Source organism: Wyeomyia smithii, chromosome 1 (assembly GCF_029784165.1).
Source record: "Wyeomyia smithii strain HCP4-BCI-WySm-NY-G18 chromosome 1, ASM2978416v1, whole genome shotgun sequence".
Classification (NCBI taxonomy): Eukaryota; Metazoa; Arthropoda; class Insecta; order Diptera; family Culicidae; genus Wyeomyia; species Wyeomyia smithii.
Window position 1 is genome coordinate 4,888,314 of NC_073694.1, and position 23,238 is coordinate 4,911,551.

Consider the following 23,238-nt stretch of genomic DNA (forward strand, 5'->3'; position numbering starts at 1 on the left):
ATTGATCCGTAAACCATAGCGGCAACACGTAAATGAAAAACGGAACTGTTCCTGATGAAGATGGCGCAAGCATATAGGATCATCGACGAACTGTCGATGCTTAAGAAGAACAAGGATCGTCCGCCAAGTCAATGGATGGCTATCGAGAAGTCCAGCCCTTTGTACAAGCTAACGCCGTTGGTCGACGGAAATGAAGTGATTCGAATTAAAGGTCGGGTCTAGCGGGCGGAGTTCCTTCCTTTCGATCTGACATTTCCAGTGCTCTTGCCTTGAGGGCCTATAAATATATATAGAGTAGCTACACTGTCAAAATTGGAGTAAACATTATCTGTCAGTGTCATTTCAATTGAGCAAACAACCTGTTAAACACGTGCGGGGAAAAGACACTCTATTCTTGCCATACGATCATAGAATTACGAGCATGATTGCGCAAGGCTATCATGAGAGATGCGGGCATGTAGGGAACCTGTATATTAGAGAAATGACAAGACACTCACCGTTAAGGCAACTGTCAACATCAAAACGGAAAACGGCAATGCAAATTATACAGATCGCCCGTTTTGATGTTGACAGTTGCCTTAACGGTGAGTGTCTTGTCATTTCTCTAATATACAGGTTTTCTACGGGCACGGTTATCGTCAGCGGTCGCTATGCGTGTGAGAGAAAAGAAGAAATCGGAGCTACTTTGTAATAAGGTCGTATGTCCAAACGTAAACAAAACGAGTGAAAGTTATATCCCTTGTACTCCACAAGCACAAATCATCTCTCACTCGTTTTGTTCACGGTCAGACATACGACCTTATCACGTCACGTATCAATGACAATGAACTCATATCCTGGGTCAAACCAATTGTGCCCGCTGTCAGCTGTCAGATAAAGGTGTGTGAAAAGTGGCGGTGATATGCTATCTCGTTTACTTTGAGCAATTTGATAACAATTAGATTTGCTACTTTTTACCGATTTCTGATAATTTCTTTCTCAAAATTAAATTATGTTATTTATTATTAGTTTTGACAGGGATTCTTCAGTTTATCGGTAAATTTCTACAGGTATTTTGAGCATATTTTTGCGGTCTCGATAAGTTTTTCGAGATTTTTCCTGATGTTCGGCATTCTTTACACGATTTTACTTTGATCATTGTGACTAGATTTTTGAAAATTTACGATATTATTTTTAAGAATTTTCGACAACATTTTTCTATAACTTTTCGACGAGTTTTGATCATTTTAACTTTTCAGCAATTTGTCTTAGTTTTTTTTATGATAATTATCGACGATTTTTAATAACTTTTCAACAATTTTCCAAGAGATTTTACAATCCTTTAATGATTTTTTTTAATCTAAGACGAGCAATTCGTCATTGCTTTCATGAATGTTTCTACATTAGAAATTGTGTACAGAATCTTTTTCCGACATAATATCTTCTGCTTCAGTTTTCCTCAAATCAAGTCAAAGTGTAAAAAAACTGGAGGGGAAATTGGGCTGTGCTCTTCAACAAATGAAACCGACAGAATATGCTTCATATGATCAAACCACAGACAAACTTTTTCATTCCGTACAGCACACTTCAAACATGTTCTGCATCTAGTGAAAATATCTCTACTGCTTCGAAACGCAACGAACTTCGTTCATTTGCTTGATGAATTTTCGCTTGATATTATTTTTTCGCCCTCTGTAAACGGATATGGGTGTAGTGTAATCAAACACTACAGGTGCAGTTGAATTGTCACTCACACTTAAGTTGATCAATGTACGTCATTGATGATTGCAGTTTTCACTGCACCCGAAATTACGTCAGAATTGTGAAAAAACATAAAGTCGTTTATGATTTAGATAGCCAGTCAAGGCACAATTATTACCAACAATAGAAAGTCAGCAAAAATAAAACGAAAGATAGCCACAAAACGCTACCTGTGACGCACTGATCGCGACACGCACACAGCCCTAGCACTGCTATGCGTTTACCTATCGCATAGACAAAAGCAGGAAACAGACGCCCGAACTTGCCAGCCAGTGCGCAGTATTCTTTCTCTTCGGGTTCATCACTGGAGTCAGACGCGGTCGTACGTACGGTCGTAGTAATCGCGCTAAAGAAAAGTAGTGATTTTTAAGTATCTCTAGTTTAGTGGGAAAAAGTAGTTTTTTCCGCGTTTTTAATTCCATTAGTTCTCCCGGAGAAAAAAGTGTTTTATTTTAAAGAGTTTAACGATTTCTCAAGGCTTCAGAAGCTTGGATAGTAGTGCTGCTAGTAAGAGAAAAAAAACAGGAAAAACCTTCAGATCAAAAATGGCCGATAATCAAGACCAGGAAATGAACGGCAACGGCCAGGAGTGCGAACAGAACGGTGCCGACCAGAAGCAGCCGGAAAACGGTGCGGAAAGTGCACCGGCGGTTCGCGATGACGACAGGTAAGTCGGTCCCGATTCCGGTTCGAGACGATAAAAAAAAAATCCGGACTTGCATCTCGCCTCCATATGTTGTCATAGAGATTCAAATAAATAAGCGTTCTATAAGCCAATTTTCTAATTTCAAACTGATACGCTCGTAAGTCGGTTTTTTCTCTCTTTCGCCATGGCGTCGTAGGTTATTCCGCGGCTTGTTTAGTCACATAAAGCGTGTAATTATTGAATTTGATCGCGCCCGGGGACGCGTGTTCGGGGCACAATTCGAATCAAAATGGCGGATATTGCTATTCGCTTTGCTCATCTCGCTTTTTTTTTTCTCGTTACGTTCCGTTTACGCGAGCTGCCGCTGCTTAGCGAGAAAGCGATCAAATAGTCCCGTTCCTTTTTTTCTTTCTACTTCGCGTACTAAGGTTTCAGTCAAAAGTAAAAAAAAATGCCGGGTGAAATGCGATTTATTGCGATTTCATTAGTTTTTTGGTGTTTGTGTGCGTGTGATTTCGCTCAAGTTAAAAGCAGAACAACGTCTACTAAAAGAAAGAAAGACGAAAAAAGCCATCCGCAGAGGGTAGAAAATGCCGGCATCAGCGTTATCGATTTGCATCTTTGTATTGAAGTATAGAGAGACAAAGTTGTTGGTACACATACATATTTCTGTGGCTTGCTAAGGTTTGCTATACATATATGTAACATCCATATACGAAACAGAAGAGATTAAAGTGCCAGGATTGGATTGATCGACGACGACTTCTGCCAGTGTTTGCTGTGTTGTTCCAAGCCAAAAGTCTTCTCACAAATCAGACTGCCAGCATTTCTGTAAGATTAACGAGTTTTTACAAATTGTAATACATAATCACGAAGCAGGTCAATTTCGGATGTTATTTCTTGTTTCGAATAATAATGATTTTTCGCTTCAGATTTAGAGATTCGTGTGAGATTTGTCTTTGTAGAAAACCTAGCAATGAATTGTGCCGGATTTTGCGTCCGAGAAACCTGTGTTGAATCTTCCCTCCGAATGTACATTTGTGATTGGCCTGGATTTTAAAGAAGTACTGTACTGTTAACTGTAGCTTTACCTAGTAAGAATTACGTTAGATTAAATGAATTAACGAGAGCCGAAACGTCATGTGTAAAAGTAGTTTGGCACCACTGGTCAGATCTCTCGAGAGCTTCCATAAACAAACGATCATCATGTGTGTTGTTAAAAGGACAGAAAAAAACTAGTTTAACGCATAATTTCTAGTAGAGAACGCAGATTGTTACCATATGTCGAAAGTCAAAAAACCTCTACGCTAGGACCGATCCTCCTGTTGTGTCTAGAGCGAACGACTAAACCTTGTTCCTCTCCGGCAGGTTGTTGAGAGTGACAGAGACCCTGTGGGCGCCTCTGTGAGACAAGAATTGGTGGACAGCTGAGAGAGACAGAGACATGTGGGATTCTGCACCAGGCTGTGCGAGACACTCAAAACCAGAAAGAAGATGGTATTTATTATACTATAAAATCAAATAAATCAATATCGAAAAACCGTTTCCAAACATTCCACTAAAACATAGCAAAAAAGTATCTACAAACAATTGGAAAAAAACACTAAAAGTTCAAACATTTTTCGAGTCTCCTTAAGAGAAAAGCCTACTATGCAGAAAAAAAACCTGTTTAGTTTATCATTTTTGTTTGCCTTTTTTATATTTATTTTTTTATTTTCATTTTATGTTATTCCCTGTTTTTATTTCCGTTTTGTTTTAACTAAACTTCAGCAGAAAAAAGCGGTAATTTTTATACTTAACACACAGTACGTTTCCAGTCAAAAAAGAGCCGAACCTCTCTTGAGCGTGTTAATTTTGTTCTTTAGCTTATGTACATTTAGTGTTAAATTCTAGAACTAAAAGAAAGAGAATCCTTTAGCTTGTAACGATTTTTCCAAATTTTTGATTGTAACGAAATAAAATTGCGCTGATAAATCCTAGAACTGTGATTGTATTTCATTTGCGTGTTAAATATTAGAAACAAAGAGAGAGCAGAGTAAACTCTTGTTGTTCACGTTGTTATTGACTAAAAATAATCAAATTTTAACTTTTTTTTCTAGAGAGTAGCTTGAATATGCAAAACACAGATAATAAAATTACGTAGAGCTTGCAAGGATTAATTCTAATTCGTAAATTTTCGTCACATTCCAGAAAATTATTCGTTGGTGGACTTAGTTGGGAAACATCAGACAGTAATATACATTTTTCCTTTTTATATTATGCTAAATCTATTATTTCGTTTTTACCCTTTATTATTTTCTTTGAAGCGAAATTCCTGTCCTAGCTTCCTGATTTTTCTTTTCACTTGTAGTCCTATTTTGATTAAATCTTTTGTTTTATCTATTGAGTAATTCCATGCGAAATGACGAAAGTTTTATATCATTTTCGATTTTGTTGAACTTTAAACAGTCTTATCAAAACTAGACAGTTTCAAAATCGAAAATGAATGATGAAGTAACGTGGAATGGCTCTATTTTAAACCTACTTAGCGCTTTTGCAACAATATAAAATAAACTAAAATTTCTCTTTTTCTATTACGTGTGGCGCCCCTTTCGTCTCCACAGAGGAATTGAAAGAACACTTTGGCCAGTATGGCGAGATTGAGAGCATAAACGTCAAGACTGATCCCAACACCGGTCGCTCGCGTGGATTCGCCTTCATTGTGTACAAAAGTGCCGACTCGATCGACAAAGTCGTGGCAGCTGGCGACCACGTCATCAACAATAAGAAGGTTGACCCGAAGAAAGCTAAGGCCCGGCATGGCAAGATCTTCGTTGGCGGTCTGACCACCGAGATCAGCGATGACGAGATCAAGACATTCTTCTCCCAGTTTGGCAACGTGAGTAACGCTTGATTTTTTTTTCCACTAAACTATCACCTTCAATATGATGAGTAATTTTTAACAGTTCTGCTTATGAACTTGACTGTGATTAAAACTATTTACCCACTTGCTGATCGTTCAATTGAAAAGATCGTCAAATTGTTTCCTATAGTACACTTGAACTAATCGATTTTTTTTCCTGTTTGCAGATTGTCGATGTTGAAATGCCCTTCGACAAGCAAAAGAATCAGCGGAAAGGATTCTGCTTCATCACATTCGATTCCGAGCAGGTCGTGAATGAGCTGCTCAAGACGCCCAAGCAGACCATTTCCGGCAAGGAGGTGGACGTAAAGAAGGCCACCCCGAAACCAGACAACATGCAGATGAGCGGTCCAATGGGAGGCCGAGGAGGCATGCGTGGCCCACCGCCACGGGGCATGCGAGGTGGACGCGGGGGACCTGGTGGCCCCAAAGGTAAGAGATTTTTATCTTTTTTTATTGAGCGTTATTATTTACAGTGGCGACTTCATATGCTCTCTAAATCACCAGTGAATAACAGAAACTATAAATTTATATGGAAGAGCTAGTTCTAATCTCCGATCAATGCGACTGAATACGTAGAAAGGGAATAAATCAATCTTGGTCCAGTTTTGTTTATTTTTCCGTCGGTTTTTAATCATACTGGTTGGTCGACCAGCTTTTCGTTCTTTGGTTTCGTTTCATTATTCAATATATGTCCATAATTCGTTAAGGCTGGTTTCTAATTGAGCTGAGTTATTTTTGTTCTTTTTGTAGAAAAAGCTTGCTGTTCTTTGTGAATCAATTTGTTGTGTTGAAGAGATTTTTGAAAAGTTTCTTAACTTTTTTCGATATATATTAATCAAGTATCTCCGAAACACATTAAGATCTCGGGAGATTTTTTGAATGTTTTGGATGTATTTTGTGAATATTTTACAATACATTTTTATAAGACGTTTTTGAGACATTACTTAAATTTTTTTTAGATTATTTGAAATATTTGTATTAAAACTGTCTCAAAAAGTCTCTAAAATACTTCAAAAAAGTCTCAAAAATATTTTAGAAGTTTTGAAAATTAGGCTTGTTATTCTCCTCAATATGTGGAAAAAGCGGAGTTAAAATTCACCGGCATGAGCGCTACGTGTAGCAATTTTTGGCACTACAATTTTTTGTTCTGCTTTGTGCTGCGTTTCTGCCGCTCGTAGAAAAAAATTAACTCACTGCTTACACCACAGCCGAGCGAAAGAAGAGTGGTGAACCACTTAAGTAAGAATACACATAAGTAAACTGCAGTGCGCGCTGCTGAGATAATACAACAGCTTCTATTTTGAATTGAAGATGCAAAGCAAATTCGACAAAAAACGCAATTCACAGATGCTCCGCTCATTTGATAGCTTAAGAGACTCACTATAAAAGCGCCGAGCAGTGAGCTCTGTGGTGTAGTTATTGTGTAATGTCCTTTTGTGCGAGAAAGCTTACCTTAGTTTATTATCTCTCAAGTGTTTTTTTTGCAAGCTCAGCAGATATAACCGAAACGCTGCTCTCTTCGAGCAAGTGCGTCGATTTACTCACCAGTGTAAGAGCAGTTGGTTCCCCAGTGAATGATTTTTTCCAACATGTTAGTGACTCTGAGGAGAAAAGACAGGCCTGCAGAAAATATTTGAAAGAAAAACAGAAATAAACAGCTTTGGAAAAACCTCAAAATATTTTAAAACGTTTTGTAGGGGTCCCAAATACTTAGAAAAATTCCAAAAATGTTTTGAAAATGCGCCAAAAATATTGAAAAATCCCGAAAATATTTTAAAAGGATTTTTAAAAAATTTTTGAGATATTTTTGTTTTTTTAATTTTTCCAAATATTCGGGATTTTAATTTTTTTGGGACTTTTTTTCTCCTTTTCTTGGGACTTTTTTTAAATTTTTCGGGACTTTTTTTTTCTTCTTTTCTTGGGACTTTTTTCTCCTTTTCTTGGGACTTTTTTCTCCTTTTCTTGGGACTTTTTTTTTCTCCTTTTCTTGGGACTTTTTTTTCTCCTTTCTTGGGATTTCTTTTCTCCTTTTCTTGGGATTTTTTTTCTCCTTGGGATTTTATTCTCCTTTTCTTGGGACTTTTTTTCTCATTTTCTTGGGACTTTTTTTTCTCCTTTTCTTGGGACTTTTTTTTCTCCTTTGGGACTTTTTTTTCTTCTTTTCTTGGGACTTTTTTTTCTCCTTTTCTTAAGACTTTTTTATCCTTTTCTTGGGACTTTTGTTTTCTCCTTTTCTTGGGACTTTTTTTTCTCCTTTTCTTGGGACTTTTTTTCTGTCCTTTTCTTGGGACTTTTTTTCTCCTCTTCTTGGGACTTTTTTTTCTCCTTTTCTTGGGACTTTTTTTTTCTCCTTGGGACTTTTTTTTCTCCTTTTCTTGGGACTTTTTTTTTCTCCTTTTCTTGGGATTTTTTTTCTCCTTTTCTTGGGATTTTTTTCTCCTTTTCTTGGGATTTTTTTCTCCTTTTCTTGGGACTTTTTTTCTCTCCTTTTCTTGAGACTTTTTTTCTCCTTTTCTTGGGACTTTTTTTTCTCCTTTTCTTGGGACTTTTTTTTCTCCTTTTCTTGGGACTTTTTTTTCTCCTTTTCTTGGGACTTCTTTTTCTCCTTTTCTTGGGACTTATTTTTTCTCCTTTTCTTGGGATTTTTTTTCTCCTTTTCTTGGGACTTTTTTTTCTCCTCTTGGGACTTTTTTTTCTCCTTTTCTTGGGATTTTTTTTCTCCTTTTCTTGGGACTTTTTTTTCTCCTTTTCTTGGGACTTTTTTTTCTCCTTTTCTTGGGACTTTTTTTTCTCCTTTTCTTGGGACTTTTTTTTCTCCTTTTCTTGGGACTTTTTTTTCTCCTTTTCTTGGGACTTTTTTTTTCTCCTTTTCTTGGGACTTTTTTTTTCTCCTTATCTTGGGACTTTTTTTTCTCCTTATCTTGGGACTTTTTTTTCTCCTTTTCTTGGGACTTTTTTTTCTCCTTTTCTGGGGACTTTTTTTTCTCCTTTTCTTGGGACTTTTTTTTCTCCTATTCTTGGGACTTTTTTTCTCCTATTCTTGGGACTTTTTTTTCTCCTTTTCTTGGGACTTTTTTTTCTCCTTTTCTTGGGACTTTTTTTTTCTTCTTTTCTTGGGACTTTTTTTTTCTTCTTTTCTTGGGACTTTTTTTTTCTTCTTTTCTTGGGACTTTTTTTTTCTTCTTTTCTTGGGACTTTTTTTTCTTCTTTTCTTCTTGGGACTTTTTTTTTCTTCTTTTCTTGGGACTTTTTTTTCTTCTTTTCTTGGGACTTTTTTTTCTCCTTTTCTTGGGACTTTTTTTTCTTCTTTTCTTGGGACTTTTTTTTCTCCTTTTCTTGGGACTTTTTTTTCCCCTTTTCTTGGGACTTTTTTTCTCCTTTTCTTGGGACTTTTTTTCTATTTTTCTTGGGATTTTTTTTCCTTTTCTTGGGACCTTTTTTCCATTTCTAAGGGACATTTTTTCTCCTTAGGACTTTTTTTTCTCCTTTTCTTGAGAAATTTTTTTTCTTCTTTTGGGACCTTTTTTTCCCATTTCTTGGGACATTTTTTCTATTTCTTGGGCCCTTCTTTTTATTTCTTGGGCCCTTTTTTTATTTCTTGGGATCTTTTTTCCATTTCTTGGGACCTATTCTTCCATTTCTTGGGACTTTATTTTCTCTTTGTGACGTTTTTTTTCTCTTGTGACGTTATTTTTTCTGTTTTTGAGACTTTTTTATATATTCTTGAGACTTTTTTTATTTTCTTGAGATTTTTTTTATTTTCTTGACTTCTTTTTATTTTCTTGACTTCTTTTTATTTTCTTGACTTTTTTTATTTTCTTGACTTTTTTTCATTTTCTTGACTTTTTTTATTTTCTTGAGACTTTTATTTTCTTTAGACTTTTTTATTTTCTTTAGACTTTATTTTCTTAAGACTTTTTTTATGTTCTTGAAATTTTTTTTATTTTCCTGAGACTTTATTTTCTTGGGTTTTTTTTATTTTCTTGGGGCTTTTTTATTTTCTTGGGACTTTTTTTATTTTCTTGGGACTTTTTTATTTTCTTGGGACTTTTTTTATTTTCTTGGGACTTTTTTATTTTCTTGGGACTTTTTTAATTTTCTTGGGACTTTTTTTATTTTCTTGAGACTTTTTTTTTTCTTGGGACTTTTCTATTTTCTTGGATTTTTTTTTTGTTTTCTTGGGAACTTTTTTTTATTTTCTTGGAAACTTATTTTCTTGGGAACTTTTTCTATTTTCCTTGAACCTTATTTTTTTTTTCTTGGGATTTTTTTTTTACTTGGGAACTTTTTTTATTTTCTTGAGAACTTTATTTTATTTTCTTGAACTTTTTTTTATTTTCTTGAGACTTTTTTTATTTTCTTGAGGCTTTTTTTTATTTTCTTGAGACTTATTTTTATTTTCTTGAGACTTTTTATTTTCTTGAGACTTTTTTTATTTTCTTGAGACTTTTTTTATTTTCTTGAGACTTTTTTTATTTTCTTGAGACTTTTTTTATTTTCTTGAGACTTTTTTGATTTTTTTGAGACTTTTTTGATTTTCTTGAGACTTTTTTTATTTTCTTGGGATTTTTTTTATTTTCTTGGGATTTTTTTTATTTTCCTGGGAATTCTTTTTATTTTCTTACGAACTTTTTTTTTTCATTTATTGGGATTTAAAGGAATTTCTTAAAATTTTCCTGGGACCTTTTTTTTCTAAATTTTCTTGGGATTTTTTTTTAAATTTGCTTGGGCCTTTTTTTTAAATTTTCTTCAGACTTCTTTTTTAAATTTCCTTTGGACTTTTTATCTCAATTTTCTTGGGATTTTTATTGGACTTTTTTTAATAGTTTTTAGACTCTTCTCAAATATTGTAATCACTTTAAAATAAATTTATATTTTTTTTTACTTTATTATTAAATGTTTCTTGGCTTCTTTCAAAAACATTTTTGGAACTTTCTTGAATATTTTTGGGACTTTTTTTGATTATTTTTGGGACTTTTTTAAATATTTTTGGGACTTAAGTATTTTTGGAACTTTTTTGAACATCTTTGAGACTTTTTGACATATTTCCGGGTCTTTTTTTTCAATGTTTTCAAGATTTTTTTTAAATATATCTGGGACTTTTTTGAAAGATGTTTGGAATTTGGTTTTTGAAACCTTTTTTAGATTTTTGTTAAATATATTCGGAATCTTTTGGGAATTTTTGGGACATCATAAAAATATTATTGGGACATTTTTAAAAAATTATGAAGTATTTTTAAGACTTTTTTTTACGTTCCTAAGCAGTTTTGGGATTTCTTCAAAGCATTTTTGGGACTTAATAAAGCATTTTTTTGGTACTTCTGATAGTTTTAGGGATTTTTTTTCTTGAGGTTGAAACATTTTCAAGCCATAGCTAGTCATTTCAAAACGTTTTCTGAGTACATTCTCCTAATTATTCATTATATGCTTGTGTGTCTGCTGTTATTATATTTACAAACGGAAAAGTGGTTTTTCCTTGCGCATTTACCAAGTGCGTTTTTTTTCTGAAAATGGTTGAGGTTCAAACGACGGACCCTATGCAAGTCGCTACTGTTGATCTCGATTAATCCACTCACATTAGTGTGAGAAAGAGACCTGTATTATATCTTCTGTGTTTTTTTTTCTCTTCATCCCGCAGGTTACGGACAAGGCTGGGGCGGACAAGGATACGGCGGAGGCGGCTACGGCCAGGGCGGATACGGTGGATACGGTGACTATTATGGTGGCGATTGGGGATGGGGCTACAACGGTTATGATTACTCCCACTACGGTAAATTCAACAACCATTCACAGAAACACCATAATTAAAAACGACTTTTTTTCATTTTTTTCTTGTTTGATAATTTTATCTTTTTTACCCTTTTCCGTATTTGATTTTTGGACATATTTGCTATAAGTCGCTCGATTTTCTTTTCTATAGAACAAAAATTTCGAATGGAGGTGTGTTAACGTTCCAAAATTTCAATTTCAAAAACGTAAAAAATCAACTTAAATGGGTTCGAAGTAAACAAAAGTTAGAAAATTAGTTAAAGCTCTAAAGAATGGCACCTTTACACTTTTGCAAATCTTGTTCTCCAAGTAACTCTGAATCAAAAGCAGTTTTCTTAACGTTGAATAACTAGTAGTTACCGCAGTTTTCGTTTTGTTTTTTTTTCCACATTACCTCAACCAATGGTTTATGCACACAGACCACAAGAACGCCAAAATATTCTTACCGTGTAGTGTTGTATGTGTGCTTTGACGCGGCACACACGAACCTTTTTTAAAGCTAGCAATTTGTGGTTCCATTGTAAAAAAACGCAGTCTTTTTGTCCTAGTTTTCTTTTCACTTTTCGAGTATTGCGAATAAGACGAAACTATAACCGGGAATATAGTTTAAGTTCTGTTGTGGCTAGTCTAGCATATGCGCGCGCGTTTACAAAAAATCAAACGATTGGTTTTCGTGTTCAATGTAAAATTTCAACCATTTCTGTTTTTTTGCTTTGCTAGTTTTTTTTCGTAAAAGTTTTGCACATTTGCCTTTGTCAAAATTACATTAAAGAGAGTAAAAACAAATTAAGTCTGTTCTTCGGTATTTGTTTGAGACGCGCGACGCCTCATCTGCAATATTTTTTGTTTGTTTTTCAATTCAAGTAAAAGTAAACTTCAATATCTCAAGTGCAAATAATTCTCTCGTCTTTAAGCTATAAACAGTAAATCTCTAACATATAAAACAAAAAAAACCTTACGTTTCGCTTTTTGGTCAACTGTTTCTTACATTAAGAAAGAGAGTTGTTAATGTTAATGGTTGTTGTTTTTCTGCCTTTTTCACAGATTTAAGTTTTTGTATTGGGGAATTATTCTTGAAATAGTTGAACGGAAGAAATTAACGGTTTTGTAAGCGCGCTCTTCTAGCGCGCGCACCTTTTGCTTGTTGCGCGTTGTACCCTGACGAAAAAAGTCCACGAAAGAGGAAGAAAAAACGTAAAACGACGACATCAACGATGTTTTAGACAAAAAGAGAAAGAGACGGGGAGTGGAATCGGTTTTGATTTCACTTCCTTTTGTTAGAGAGAAGCGACTATGGTGCAAATATTTTCGTTTTCCGCAATTTTTTCTCATACAAAGTCTCGTCCAAATGCGAGTTGAAAGATTTCTACCCCGGACGAAAACAGACTGCAAATATCGCCTGTGATATAGAAACGAAACAAAAAAAAAAATCGGATAGGAAAAACGACACGAAAGAAGACTAGACTCGTAGTAGAAAGTCTTTGAATTATTTTTACAAGCGGGTAACCATTTAAGTACCTTAGAGAAATAAGGCCTTTGGTGCGTTTATTTTATTTTTACATATATTAAACGCTATTGTTCTTTCTGTTGAAAGCACACGAAGCTTTGTAATACACGAACAAACATAAGGCATAAAGAGGAAGAGCATTCGGAAGGAAAGGCGACAAGTAGCAGTTTGTGGCAAGATTTCTTTTTATTTTTTTTTTAACTTTTTTGAAAATTTCGATAGTCCTATTTGCGAACAGATTTAAGTTGTGTAAAATCAGATAATAACTTTTGTTTGCTAAAGTACCATTTCAAATATTTGAGAACAAAGTTGTCGAACAACGCACTCATGTTTCTCCATTCGTAAATCTGACAAACAAAACGAGAATGCAGCTTCAACGACCGCTAGGCAATCGACAAAAAAAAAAGAGAAGCAGCAGTTTGTTTGATTGTTATTGTACAAAAGAAAAAAAGTAGTGGAAAAACGGCTGCTGCTGCTGCTACTATTTTTTTGTTCGTTCCGCGCAGTTGTGGCACATTCTCAATACTTTGTTTTTTGAGTAGCTTTTGCATGCATGCCGAATTTTGATTTTTTTTTCATTTCCGATCTATATAAATGTTCAATACAATAATATTGTTCAAGCACACCACATACATACTTATATATACCATACATATTAATGCGCTACTTTCGTTAGTAAAGCCAATTTCATTTTTTGTAATGCCCTATCTTCCCTCTCTCGTTGTTACCACCACTTACCACCGAAACATTGAGAAAACAAAAAAAAAACTAGGTTTTGATCAGCATTTTAGCTTTTTTCTTTTGTTTGTTTTTTCGAAAACCATAGTTTCCAAATTTGGTATCAGAAGTCGATGTCGGAAAAATTCCTTTTTGTTTTGAAAATAATAGTGAACACGCGCGCGGACCTTCTTTCTCTCTATTCCAGTCTCTTGGGCGATATTGTGTACTAATATAGTGTTTTTTTTCTAATTAAGTATAATCGACCGTTTTTTCTCTAGATTTTCGGTATATATTATTTCCCTAGAGTTTAATTTTTATATTCAATTTGTAATCCTCACAAAAAAAAAAACGGATTCATACAAGCATAAGACATACATTTCAATTTTTTTAACTCTTATTTTTGGTTACGGTTTTTAATTAGTGGTAGCAAAAAAACAGCGTAGTTTTAGTATCGTATTAATTTTTAACATTAAAAAAACATACTAATTTTAATCTTTCTTGCTTAGCGTGACATAAAAAAACGTAACACTTTGTGGGAAAAGAGAGAAAGAAACGGAAATCAGAAAAACATCGACGAAAATTTTCACGGGTGGAAACAGTAGTGTGGAAAACAGAGGGGGGAAGCTGAGGCAATCGATAATCTAAAAAAGAAAGAAAAAAACGTATGCTTTGTTTTAAATATAAAAATCCAAGAAGAAGACGAAGAGCATGAGTGAAAATGTAGATTTATCTAAATTAATGCTTTAAATTCAACAGCAAACTAAAAATGGATTAACAGAAGAAGAAGAAGAAGAAAAATAGCATAACTACTTGTGCAACTGAAAGAAGAAGAAAAGAAGGAGAGGAAAAGGAAGAAGAAGACGAAGAGAGAAACAAAAAGTGAGACAAAGAAAATAAGTGTAAATCAGTGAGAAGAGAAAAATGCAATGAAGAAGAGGAAGGAGCAATAAATCAGAACAGAACAGATAGATAATCTGTGAAAACCAAAACCTCATCAAACAGTGTGTTTTTCATACCAGAACCAGACCTCCAGCGAAAAAGCCCTCTGTTTTCCACTCGCAACAACCACTCGATCGATATAAGCGCTACTACTGTACTAACAACACGAACACAAAGCTACTTATAGTGTGTAACTAAGGGGGAAGAAACGGGATTGGCTGAATTGATGTAAATTTTTCTAACGATAAGAATCATTGTCTTGGAAAAATTTAGGGTTGCATTTGAAAGTATCTAAATTATAAAAATTGCCTAAAAAAACTGGGCTACAAAATTTAGGCCGTTTTTTTCGTTTATCATATTCAATTTAGGATCATTTGTAATAGCCTTTTCTATCATTTTTTGTCGAGGCATTTACACGACAAGCAATCAGCCGAAAGTCGGTCTGGGCCTGCCGTAAAATAGTAATTATTCGTTGCTATAATTGCGTCCTTATGTGCAAGAGGCCGCCGCTTTCGACATCATGTCGGCTGCTGGTTTTATCATCAGATTTGGATTGTTTCAGTTCCCATTGCGTTCCAGATTGTAAAAAACATGGATAATGATACAATCGTACCTCGATATAAAGTAACTTCTTTAAATATCTGAAATTAAAGTACGGCAATTGGTTTTAGGGTATAATGTTTTGAGTAAGTTTTAAAACCAAGTACCATAAAATGGGGTAACATTGATCTTTTTTGACGTAGGACTACATCTTACCGCACTATATCGAGATACACTGAGGAAATTGAAACCAAGGTATAACGTCGGAATGAAATATTTCAAACGGTAATACTGATGTACCCACATGATGGATCACAATAATCAATATGTCATTGGATTGATAAAGTGATGAAGAATTTTGTAATTTTTCAGTTTTCACTATTACTTCATTATTAAACTGTGAAATCAAAGGTTTCAAGGTCGAATTTCCCCGAACAATATTCCATCACATTTCAATGTTTTGTGACGGATTTTGTTTGTCCACGAAAATTGTCTGAAATAGGCATAGAAAGGTTAATATCACATACCAAGTAAAATAAAGGTGTTCAAAGACATTCTGTAAAAACATTTTTCTTCGAAAAATTTTCTGATATTTTGACGCATTTTGAAATATATTTATAAAACTCCTGGCGTTTTTTGAGCCTGAGACATTTTTGAGACTTTTTTAACATTTTAAGTTTTTTCCAAGTTATTTCCAAACTCTTTTTAATGCGGCCTTTTATGAATGTTTCTTAGACAAATTTTTGAAATATTTTTCAGATGTTTCCCAAGCCTTTTCTCAAATATTTTCAAGTACCTACTTCGAGGCATTTTACCGTAGAGTGCCCATTTACCGTTTACTTTTCACTTGAAAGTTATTTTTTCCATAACAAAGCAAACTTCACGAAAAATATTTTCCCTAATCCTTCAGAAAAGTGTTGCTGAAGTACCGGTGAAAGTATTTTTTAAAATGTGTTCTGTTATGGAAAAAACTTCCAAGTGAAAAGTGAGCGGTGAATAGAATCCTCACGGTTAATGGGCACTGTACGGTATAAACATTTTCAATCATTATTTAATTAAGTTTTTTTTAAGACATTTTCAAGATTTATACATTCTTGAGACATTTCTCAATCATTTGGAGGATTTCTTTTCAAACAAAGTTGTGGGAGTTATTAAAAATATTTTTGAAACATTTGAGGAATACTTTCCAGTCCTTTTTTGTAAAAATTTTCAGATATTCTGAACATTTTGAAGTATGTCGTTAATAATTTGAGGCAAATTTCACAACATTTTGGGAACAACATTCTCAAAAGCAGTCTTTTGATTTCGAAACAATCGTTAAACATTTTCAAGGCATTTTTTCCACTTGAAACATTTTTAAACATTGTTGAGATCTCTTGCGAAATGTTTAAGCCAGTTTTGTGACGGTTTTGAAAATTAAGCATTATTTTCGTTCTGTGACATTTTTCTGTAACGACCCCTTCAGATGTCGTTATAAATGGGTTCAACTGTATGCGATACAGTGATCACCCGATTATATCACACCCTGATGATTTTTGGCGTGATAAAATAGGGAAAGTGATAAAATCAGGAAATTTTTAAAAATTTTTTTATTGAAGATGTTAAATCAATAACTGAATACGTAAAATCAGTGATTTTATTTTTTTTTGGAAAATTTATCTGTACAAACATATGAAAAAAGCTGCAGTTGTTTTTTTATAAATCGATATATCTGAATAATGACATAAGATAGAGAAAAGTTGTCAAGGGATGAATTTGAAAAAAACTGTCTGAGCTTTTTTAAACAATATTGAAAAAATTCACTTTGAAATCTTGTACTGAAAAAAAATTCAAAACAAAAAGTGATTATAAAAATCGGTCATCACTGTTTTTTTCAAATATTTTTATTTTGTAGCGCAGTACCATCAGCAAAATATTAGATGATTTCACATCTTACAACCGGAAAAATCTTAAATTTTAAATTACGACTTTTGATGCCTTTTCATAGAAAACTTTATGTTGCTTGCAATATGTAAGAGATAGGAACATGATGTCTTCTGTAAAGTTTCTTGTTTTGAAATCACCTAATACTTCGCTTAAGACACTAAGCATCTGATTTTATCTAATGAAAAAGTAAATATTCTACCTCACTTTTAGGAGGATTAATCACCCATCTTTCTACATCAAAAGATGCGTTTTAAATTATAAACTACATCCAGAATGATATTATTCTACAGAGAATTATGAAAATGTTCTAAAATATGAAAGCGTAATCAGAATCAGTTCATCCTGACATTTTACTAATGAAATGTTTTATGATGATAAAATCGGGTACTGATATAATCGGGTGATTACTGTATATAAACCCTTTACCCTTATGTCCCTTTAAGACAATTTTCGTAGACCAGTATAACCAGTCAATAAATGTCAATTTTACCCCATTTTACGGTACTTATTGGTTTCAAAACTTACTTAAACCATTTATTCGGAACATTATACACCTCAAAAATAATCGTTGTACTTCAATTTTGGGAAATTGACAAAAGTTACGTTATATCGAGGTTGCCTCATATCGAGGTATGACTGTATTTTCAAAGCATTTTGAGACATTTCCGAAGCCAAAACGTTCAGACATTTTTAAAATTTTGACCACATTTGATTTTCAAATTTTCAAAAATCAATAATAAACTTAGAGATATTTATGTTGGATTTTTGGAACCTTTTTGAGACGTTTCTCGTACACTTTGTTGTAATTTGTTCTAAACAAAGCTTTGGAGCATTTTTTAAATATTTCTTGACCATTTTTCAAGATTTTTTTCCAATTCTCTTTCAGATTTTTAAGGTATTTTCTGAAGCTTTCGGGACATTTTAACACATTTTTGATATATTATTGAGACATTCTCTAGACCTTTTTCAAAATTTGAAGCTAAATTTTTTGAATATTTTATAATAATATTTTAAAGGTTGTCACGTTCTTGTGAAAATTCTGCAATTTCTCAACGTTTTTCTAAGACATTTGGCATCAAAAAAATTTTCAATGTCGACAATTTTATAAGCTACTACCTGTGTTTTTTTCATTGATATTTTTCGTGAAACTTTGACCGCTTGAGGCACGTGTTCTCAAGGTCCAATTGAGCCAAATTTTGTATAGTGGTTTTTTTTTAAGAAGACGAAACTTTTGAGCTGTACTTGTAAGCGGAATTCGAAAGATTCGATTGCCACCCTGAGGTGCAGCATATGTGATTTGCGGACGAACTGTTGCCTTCCAGTTGGTCTCGAGGTACGAAGTTGGCCTAACAAGCCAGTCGTCGCATGTTCGAACCTCGGCTAGGAGAGACCGTTAGAGTCCACAGGGTCGTGGCGCTAGCCCCGCAATTGTCTTTTACGCTAACGTCTGGCACGAAGTTCGTGTCAAATAGACAGAAAGTCAAATTTCAGAAGGAATGTAGTACCTGGGTTTTGTTTTTAATTGCGTAGTTCCATGTTTAGCTTTACTTCTGACCCATAGGGCATTTGTATCCTTAGAAATAATCTTGTCTAGGTGAGATTTCCAGCTCAGTTTTTTTTTACCCAAAGTAGCAGAGGTATTTAAATTCTTCTTTTAGTAAAAGATACTAAGACAGTTTTAGAAGCATTTTATCTTATCCTGCAGATTTGAATGGCTGAAAAGAACTCAATACCCATTCAACCCTGAAAGGCGTAAAATTTTTACAAGCTGTAAGATAGGCATTGGTTGACCAAGGTCGTCTTGCCTCATCTAAGTCCTGTGCAGATACACGTATTTTTTTAATGTTAGGTAAAATATGGTTTATGAAGCCAATCACCTTCCCAGGATTCAAAGACCAAATCATTTTGGGCTATAAACTGCCACTGCCAAGAAACCTTGATCCGCATTTGAATCTCGCTTTCCATGTTACAAAAGCGATAGATATCATCTTGAACCCGGCCAATGTTCTTCAGATGATACCTACTCGAACAGTGCCCGGTACTAGGCCGACGTATGTACAAAGAGCTCTAAGAGCCTTTTTTATTTACGTTTGGTGTTATAAATCTTTTAGATTGGGAACACTTTTTGACATCCAACCAGTTGGATATCTTCCAGCGTTTAAGCTCCATTTTCACTGCACGATTTGATATACCGCAGAAAGGTTCTGGGCCAATAAACTCTAGGCTAGATCGTTGTTTTGCAAGTTTGACTGCCCTTTCATTCCCACCAATGTTACAATGTTCTGGAATTCAATACAAATTCACTGAGTTCATTGGACCCAGCTGTCGCAACGTGAAAATACATTCTCAAACAATTTTGGATGTAAATTTATAAGCACCAAATGCTTTCAACCCTGCTTGACTGACAGAGAAAATACAAATATTTGCATGTTTGTATTTTCTAGCCAGACAAACCAGATTCAAACATTCAAAGATTGGAAAAATCTTTGCTTGAAACACTGTTGCTCAGTGTCCCATAATTCCAGGGCCGAAGATTCCTGCACTAGTTTTTGTATCGATTTTTGAGCCATCTGAAAAATATCTTTGAGTCGGGACGGACATCAGGAACTCCGACTTCTCAGTCTGTACGTGACGTTTAGCATAACTTGTAGGGAATATCATAGTTATCCTGAGGTGTCGTTCAATTTCCATTCATATTCATCACTGGCCCAGAGAAGTGGATTCTCATCATTAATTCCAGTGTTATAGGAATCGACAGTAAAACTACCATCCTCATTTACTGCCAAGGCCACTGACAAGGTCATTTGAATGATTTTTTGAAAGAATTATGCATTCTTGCAGCTGTTGGAGTGTTGTCGATCTCTTCACTGTCGCTATCGCATAACAGTCCTATGTAAAATATTGTGTTTACTCGTTTTTTTGTGGGAATGAGTCCTGTTTGCTATGCTCTTCAAGAATAGCCATTGAAATCGAGGTTGTGAGAATCAAACCTTACTTTTTTCAATGGCTGTTCTTGGAAAGCATGCCAAAAAAGACCCATTCCCGCAAAAAAAAAAAAAAAAATAAGGAAACACCCAAATTTTACATAGGAATGTTATGCGAATAGCGGAAGTTCACAGATCCGCCTCCAAACCTTTCGTTTGGCACGTCTTATCCCTCTGTTATATTCAGTCAAAGTCTTGTATTGGATCCAGTCTGAAGTAACTTTTGTTCGATTGAACTGTCTGGACTCGTTCCTTTGTCCAGCCAATATTGTGTTCCACCAAGGAACACCTCTACTGGATGTTTTTTGTTGGATGGGACAACTGGCTTAAAATGTTTTTTTGCCGCTCAAAGAAGCAATTTTGTTGCTTTTATTTGGGAGCTGAAAAAGTTCCCAACTAGATACTGTTGATAATTTTGGAAGCAAAAATTTTCCAAAGTTTTCAATTGTATTTTGATGTTTCCGCTTAAAAAAATGTTTTTTTTTTCAAGATATGGGCCTTCAACTTTTGTTCGTTCTCCATGCTAAATTTCCGCTCATTTGGAATTCGGGAAGGGGTGCCTCTAAACAGTTTTATCAGTTTGCCAAATATCTCAAAAATGCATAAAACGACAAGATATCTGGTGTTATCTAACAAAATTGTTGAAAAAATTTACTTTCGGGCTTTAAAAATACTTGAGTTGCTGGGACTACCTAATTGAACAGCGAAAAATGTCCTCACGTAAATTTTGAGCTCAATCGGACCTCGGGAAGTGGAGGAGCTCACCTTTTTTGACCGATGAAAAAAAGAGTTCGATATTATTCCTTCTTCAAGCCCGTCTTATAATAAAACTTGCTAGAGCAACGTACAACAGCAGGGTGGTGAAATCCTGGAAAATCAGTGGAATTAAAATGATAATTATGATAATTACATTGAATTCTACAATACCTCCCTTTTGACAATAAAACTGTTCAGTAAACCCTACACCTGGGCAATATCACAATAGATCTAATCTCTGGTCGCAGTGATGAGTCCACACAGGAAAAAACCCTCTTCAGGGAATTACAATTGGCGATAATATTGGCAGAAGGAACGAGGCTCGGTTATAGTAGAGCAATAACACGGATAAATAATAATCATATCACTCTGTGGTATTCATTATAAAAGACGTGCGAAGTACAGTAGAAACCTGGGCAATATCATTCTGGTCGCCGTGATAAGTTCAAACAGATTTTTTATTTGGATACCTTTTGAGTTTCGGTTCAAAAATTTTGTATCCTGAATTTTAAACTTTGAAATTCAACTTTTAACCACAAATTTGGTTCTACAATTTCGATTTTTAGATTTTCGGTTCACAACCTTCAACAAAATAACTTACAAACAAGCTTGGTTATTCTTAGCATCTTAAAAAGCCTAACTGTTAACTTTTTAAATTAGCTCAATAGTCCAACTCCTCCGGTTATTTTTTTATCATTCACTCTATCAAGTAGTTTAGTTATTTCACGTAGCTTTCAATTCATTAGCTGTATTTTCGTGCATCTGTCGTTTTTGATTGTTATCCATACAAAACCCACGCTTTTCTAAGTAATTTAATAACACGAAATCAGCCTTTTTCTCAAGTAAAAAAAAGTGTAAAACCAAGTTCATCTCTTTTCGCTTCCCCTCATTTGTTTTATTGCATTGTATATCTCTCTCTCAACCAGACGACTATTATGGAGGTTACAGCGATGGCTACGGAATGAACGGCGGTCGACCGGTTGGTCCTCGTGGGGGTAAAGGTAGTTGTGGACTTTAAACCAAACCAAACAGAAAAAAAACCTGTCTTCATTCCTCATTTGTTGTTGCTTTGTTTTATTTCGGGTTTTGTTTTTTCTTCTAAAGGCTTGCACCACACCCATCCACCCTTAGAGCTCTTAGGTTGGGCATGCAAAACAGCAACAGCTTTTCGTGCTTGAGAAATTCACTCACAGCGCGCCCAGCACACACATGTGTTTCCTAATCAGCTAATCGCTCTCATTCTGGCCCAAGGAGAGTTTGTTATTGTCTGCTGTTGTTGTGGTGTGATGCAGATCTGATATTGTTTGTTTAGACCTATTAGAAATTTTTTGTTTTCTGAAATTAAAATTATTAGTGTTGACAACCAAATCTAACGCCCACTTTCGTTTTTCTGCGTTTGCGACTTTACCACCTTCCTCTTGTGTCCTCTCTTTACTGCATGTGGAAAAACTGTGTCCTCATTGTTTGGCCACGCACTCGTTTTTTTTTGTTTCGGTCAGTCAATCAGTCAAAACAACCGTAGCAGAGAAAGAAAAGACAAAAGCAAATAATGATTAGAAGTACGACCTCAATTAGAACTTTTCACTATCTCAAATCCAGACGAAAATTCCCAGTGCAAAATTTTTAAATAGAGAATGAATTCCCGCTATCCATGCTTTGATGAAAGTTTACGCAGCAGAATGACGCATACTAATCTGTACTTTTTGTTTGTTTGTTTATTTTCAATTTCATCCAACCCCACAGGAACCGGAGGTTATCAGGGAGGCAAGCAGCGAGGTGGAGGCGGCGGTGGCAACCGCCAGCCCAGGCATACGCCGTACTAAATCCTACGGATTCACTCAGACGTATACCCCCTGCCCCGCCCATTTTTAATTATATCATAGCGTAGTAGTTTAGCACACACCTTCCACCCTCTGAAAAAAGCAAAAAACATCCAACAAAACAAACACTTGAGGAGAAGAGAGCAGAGTTAGTTGTTAAGTCCTGTAATAATTCCTATCTCGAGGTTCCAGAAGAACAATCGATAGAGCGGTGAGTTAAAAGGAAGAACAAGACGAACTTTACAAGGAGAGGCACTATCTCACACACTAAAGGATTTCTTAGTATCCGGATACTTCCAAATGTTTCAACAAAACAAAAAACACAGTCCCAAGTGAGGAAGGAAGAACGCGCAGTGAAAGTTCGATTTTTATTTACTTTCCACTCTACATTGAAGCAGCAGCAGCAGCACATATTAAAGTAACTAATGATAGTCTACAGTTTAACTCTTACTTGATTACAAAACATAGAGTCTTGCAATTTTTTTTTCGAAACATTGAGAGAATTTGTGAACCGCCAGAGATTATTGTTTTTTGCTTGTCGCAAATTGGAATAAATTGTACCCCGTGAAAAGAAGGCACTCCTCCCGTACCCTCGAACCTTTGTCTCACTCTATAATTAAACAAACAAACAAAAAAAAAACATTAAACTTACTAAAAATCGACTGATCGTCCCCAGAATGATGATGATGATGACGGATGATGATTCACTTAAAAAAAAGGCACTAGGCATTATTTATTTAATACAGTATTAAAGTATACTGTACCTCATGTTTCAACTGGAAGAGAACGAGAAGAATAAATCATTTAAAATACACACAATTCATCGTATGGGTGTTAATAAGCAAGCAAAGGCAGATTTGCTTTGTTTATTGGTATCACAGCTCATTTATTTCTTGATTTTTAATTTTGCCAAAAAACTGTTTCGTTTCGATCGTAGTAGTCTGGGTCCGTAGTCAGTTGTCTCAGATGTCAAATTTGTAGTTGAT

At 34.8% G+C, this 23,238-nt stretch overlaps 1 protein-coding gene across 7 annotated transcripts; it reads left to right on the forward strand.

Moving 5' to 3' along the window:
* The first annotated feature begins 1,993 nt into the window (after positions 1 to 1,993).
* Positions 1,994 to 23,071, forward strand: LOC129733854 (RNA-binding protein squid). 7 transcript variants are annotated; one of them, XM_055695407.1, is made up of 7 exons: positions 1,994 to 2,407; positions 4,577 to 4,617; positions 4,990 to 5,264; positions 5,456 to 5,720; positions 10,930 to 11,061; positions 21,359 to 21,433; positions 22,176 to 23,071. In XM_055695407.1, exons 1-7 carry the CDS (start codon positions 2,286 to 2,288, stop codon positions 22,253 to 22,255), a joined length of 990 nt encoding a protein of 329 aa, XP_055551382.1. In that variant the 5' UTR covers positions 1,994 to 2,285; the 3' UTR covers positions 22,256 to 23,071. The 7 variants fall into 7 exon arrangements, with proteins under 7 accessions (XP_055551382.1, XP_055551383.1, XP_055551384.1 ...); XM_055695408.1 differs by having other exon boundaries at positions 21,359 to 21,427; XM_055695409.1 differs by having other exon boundaries at positions 10,930 to 11,001.
* The last annotated feature ends 167 nt before the right edge of the window (positions 23,072 to 23,238 follow it).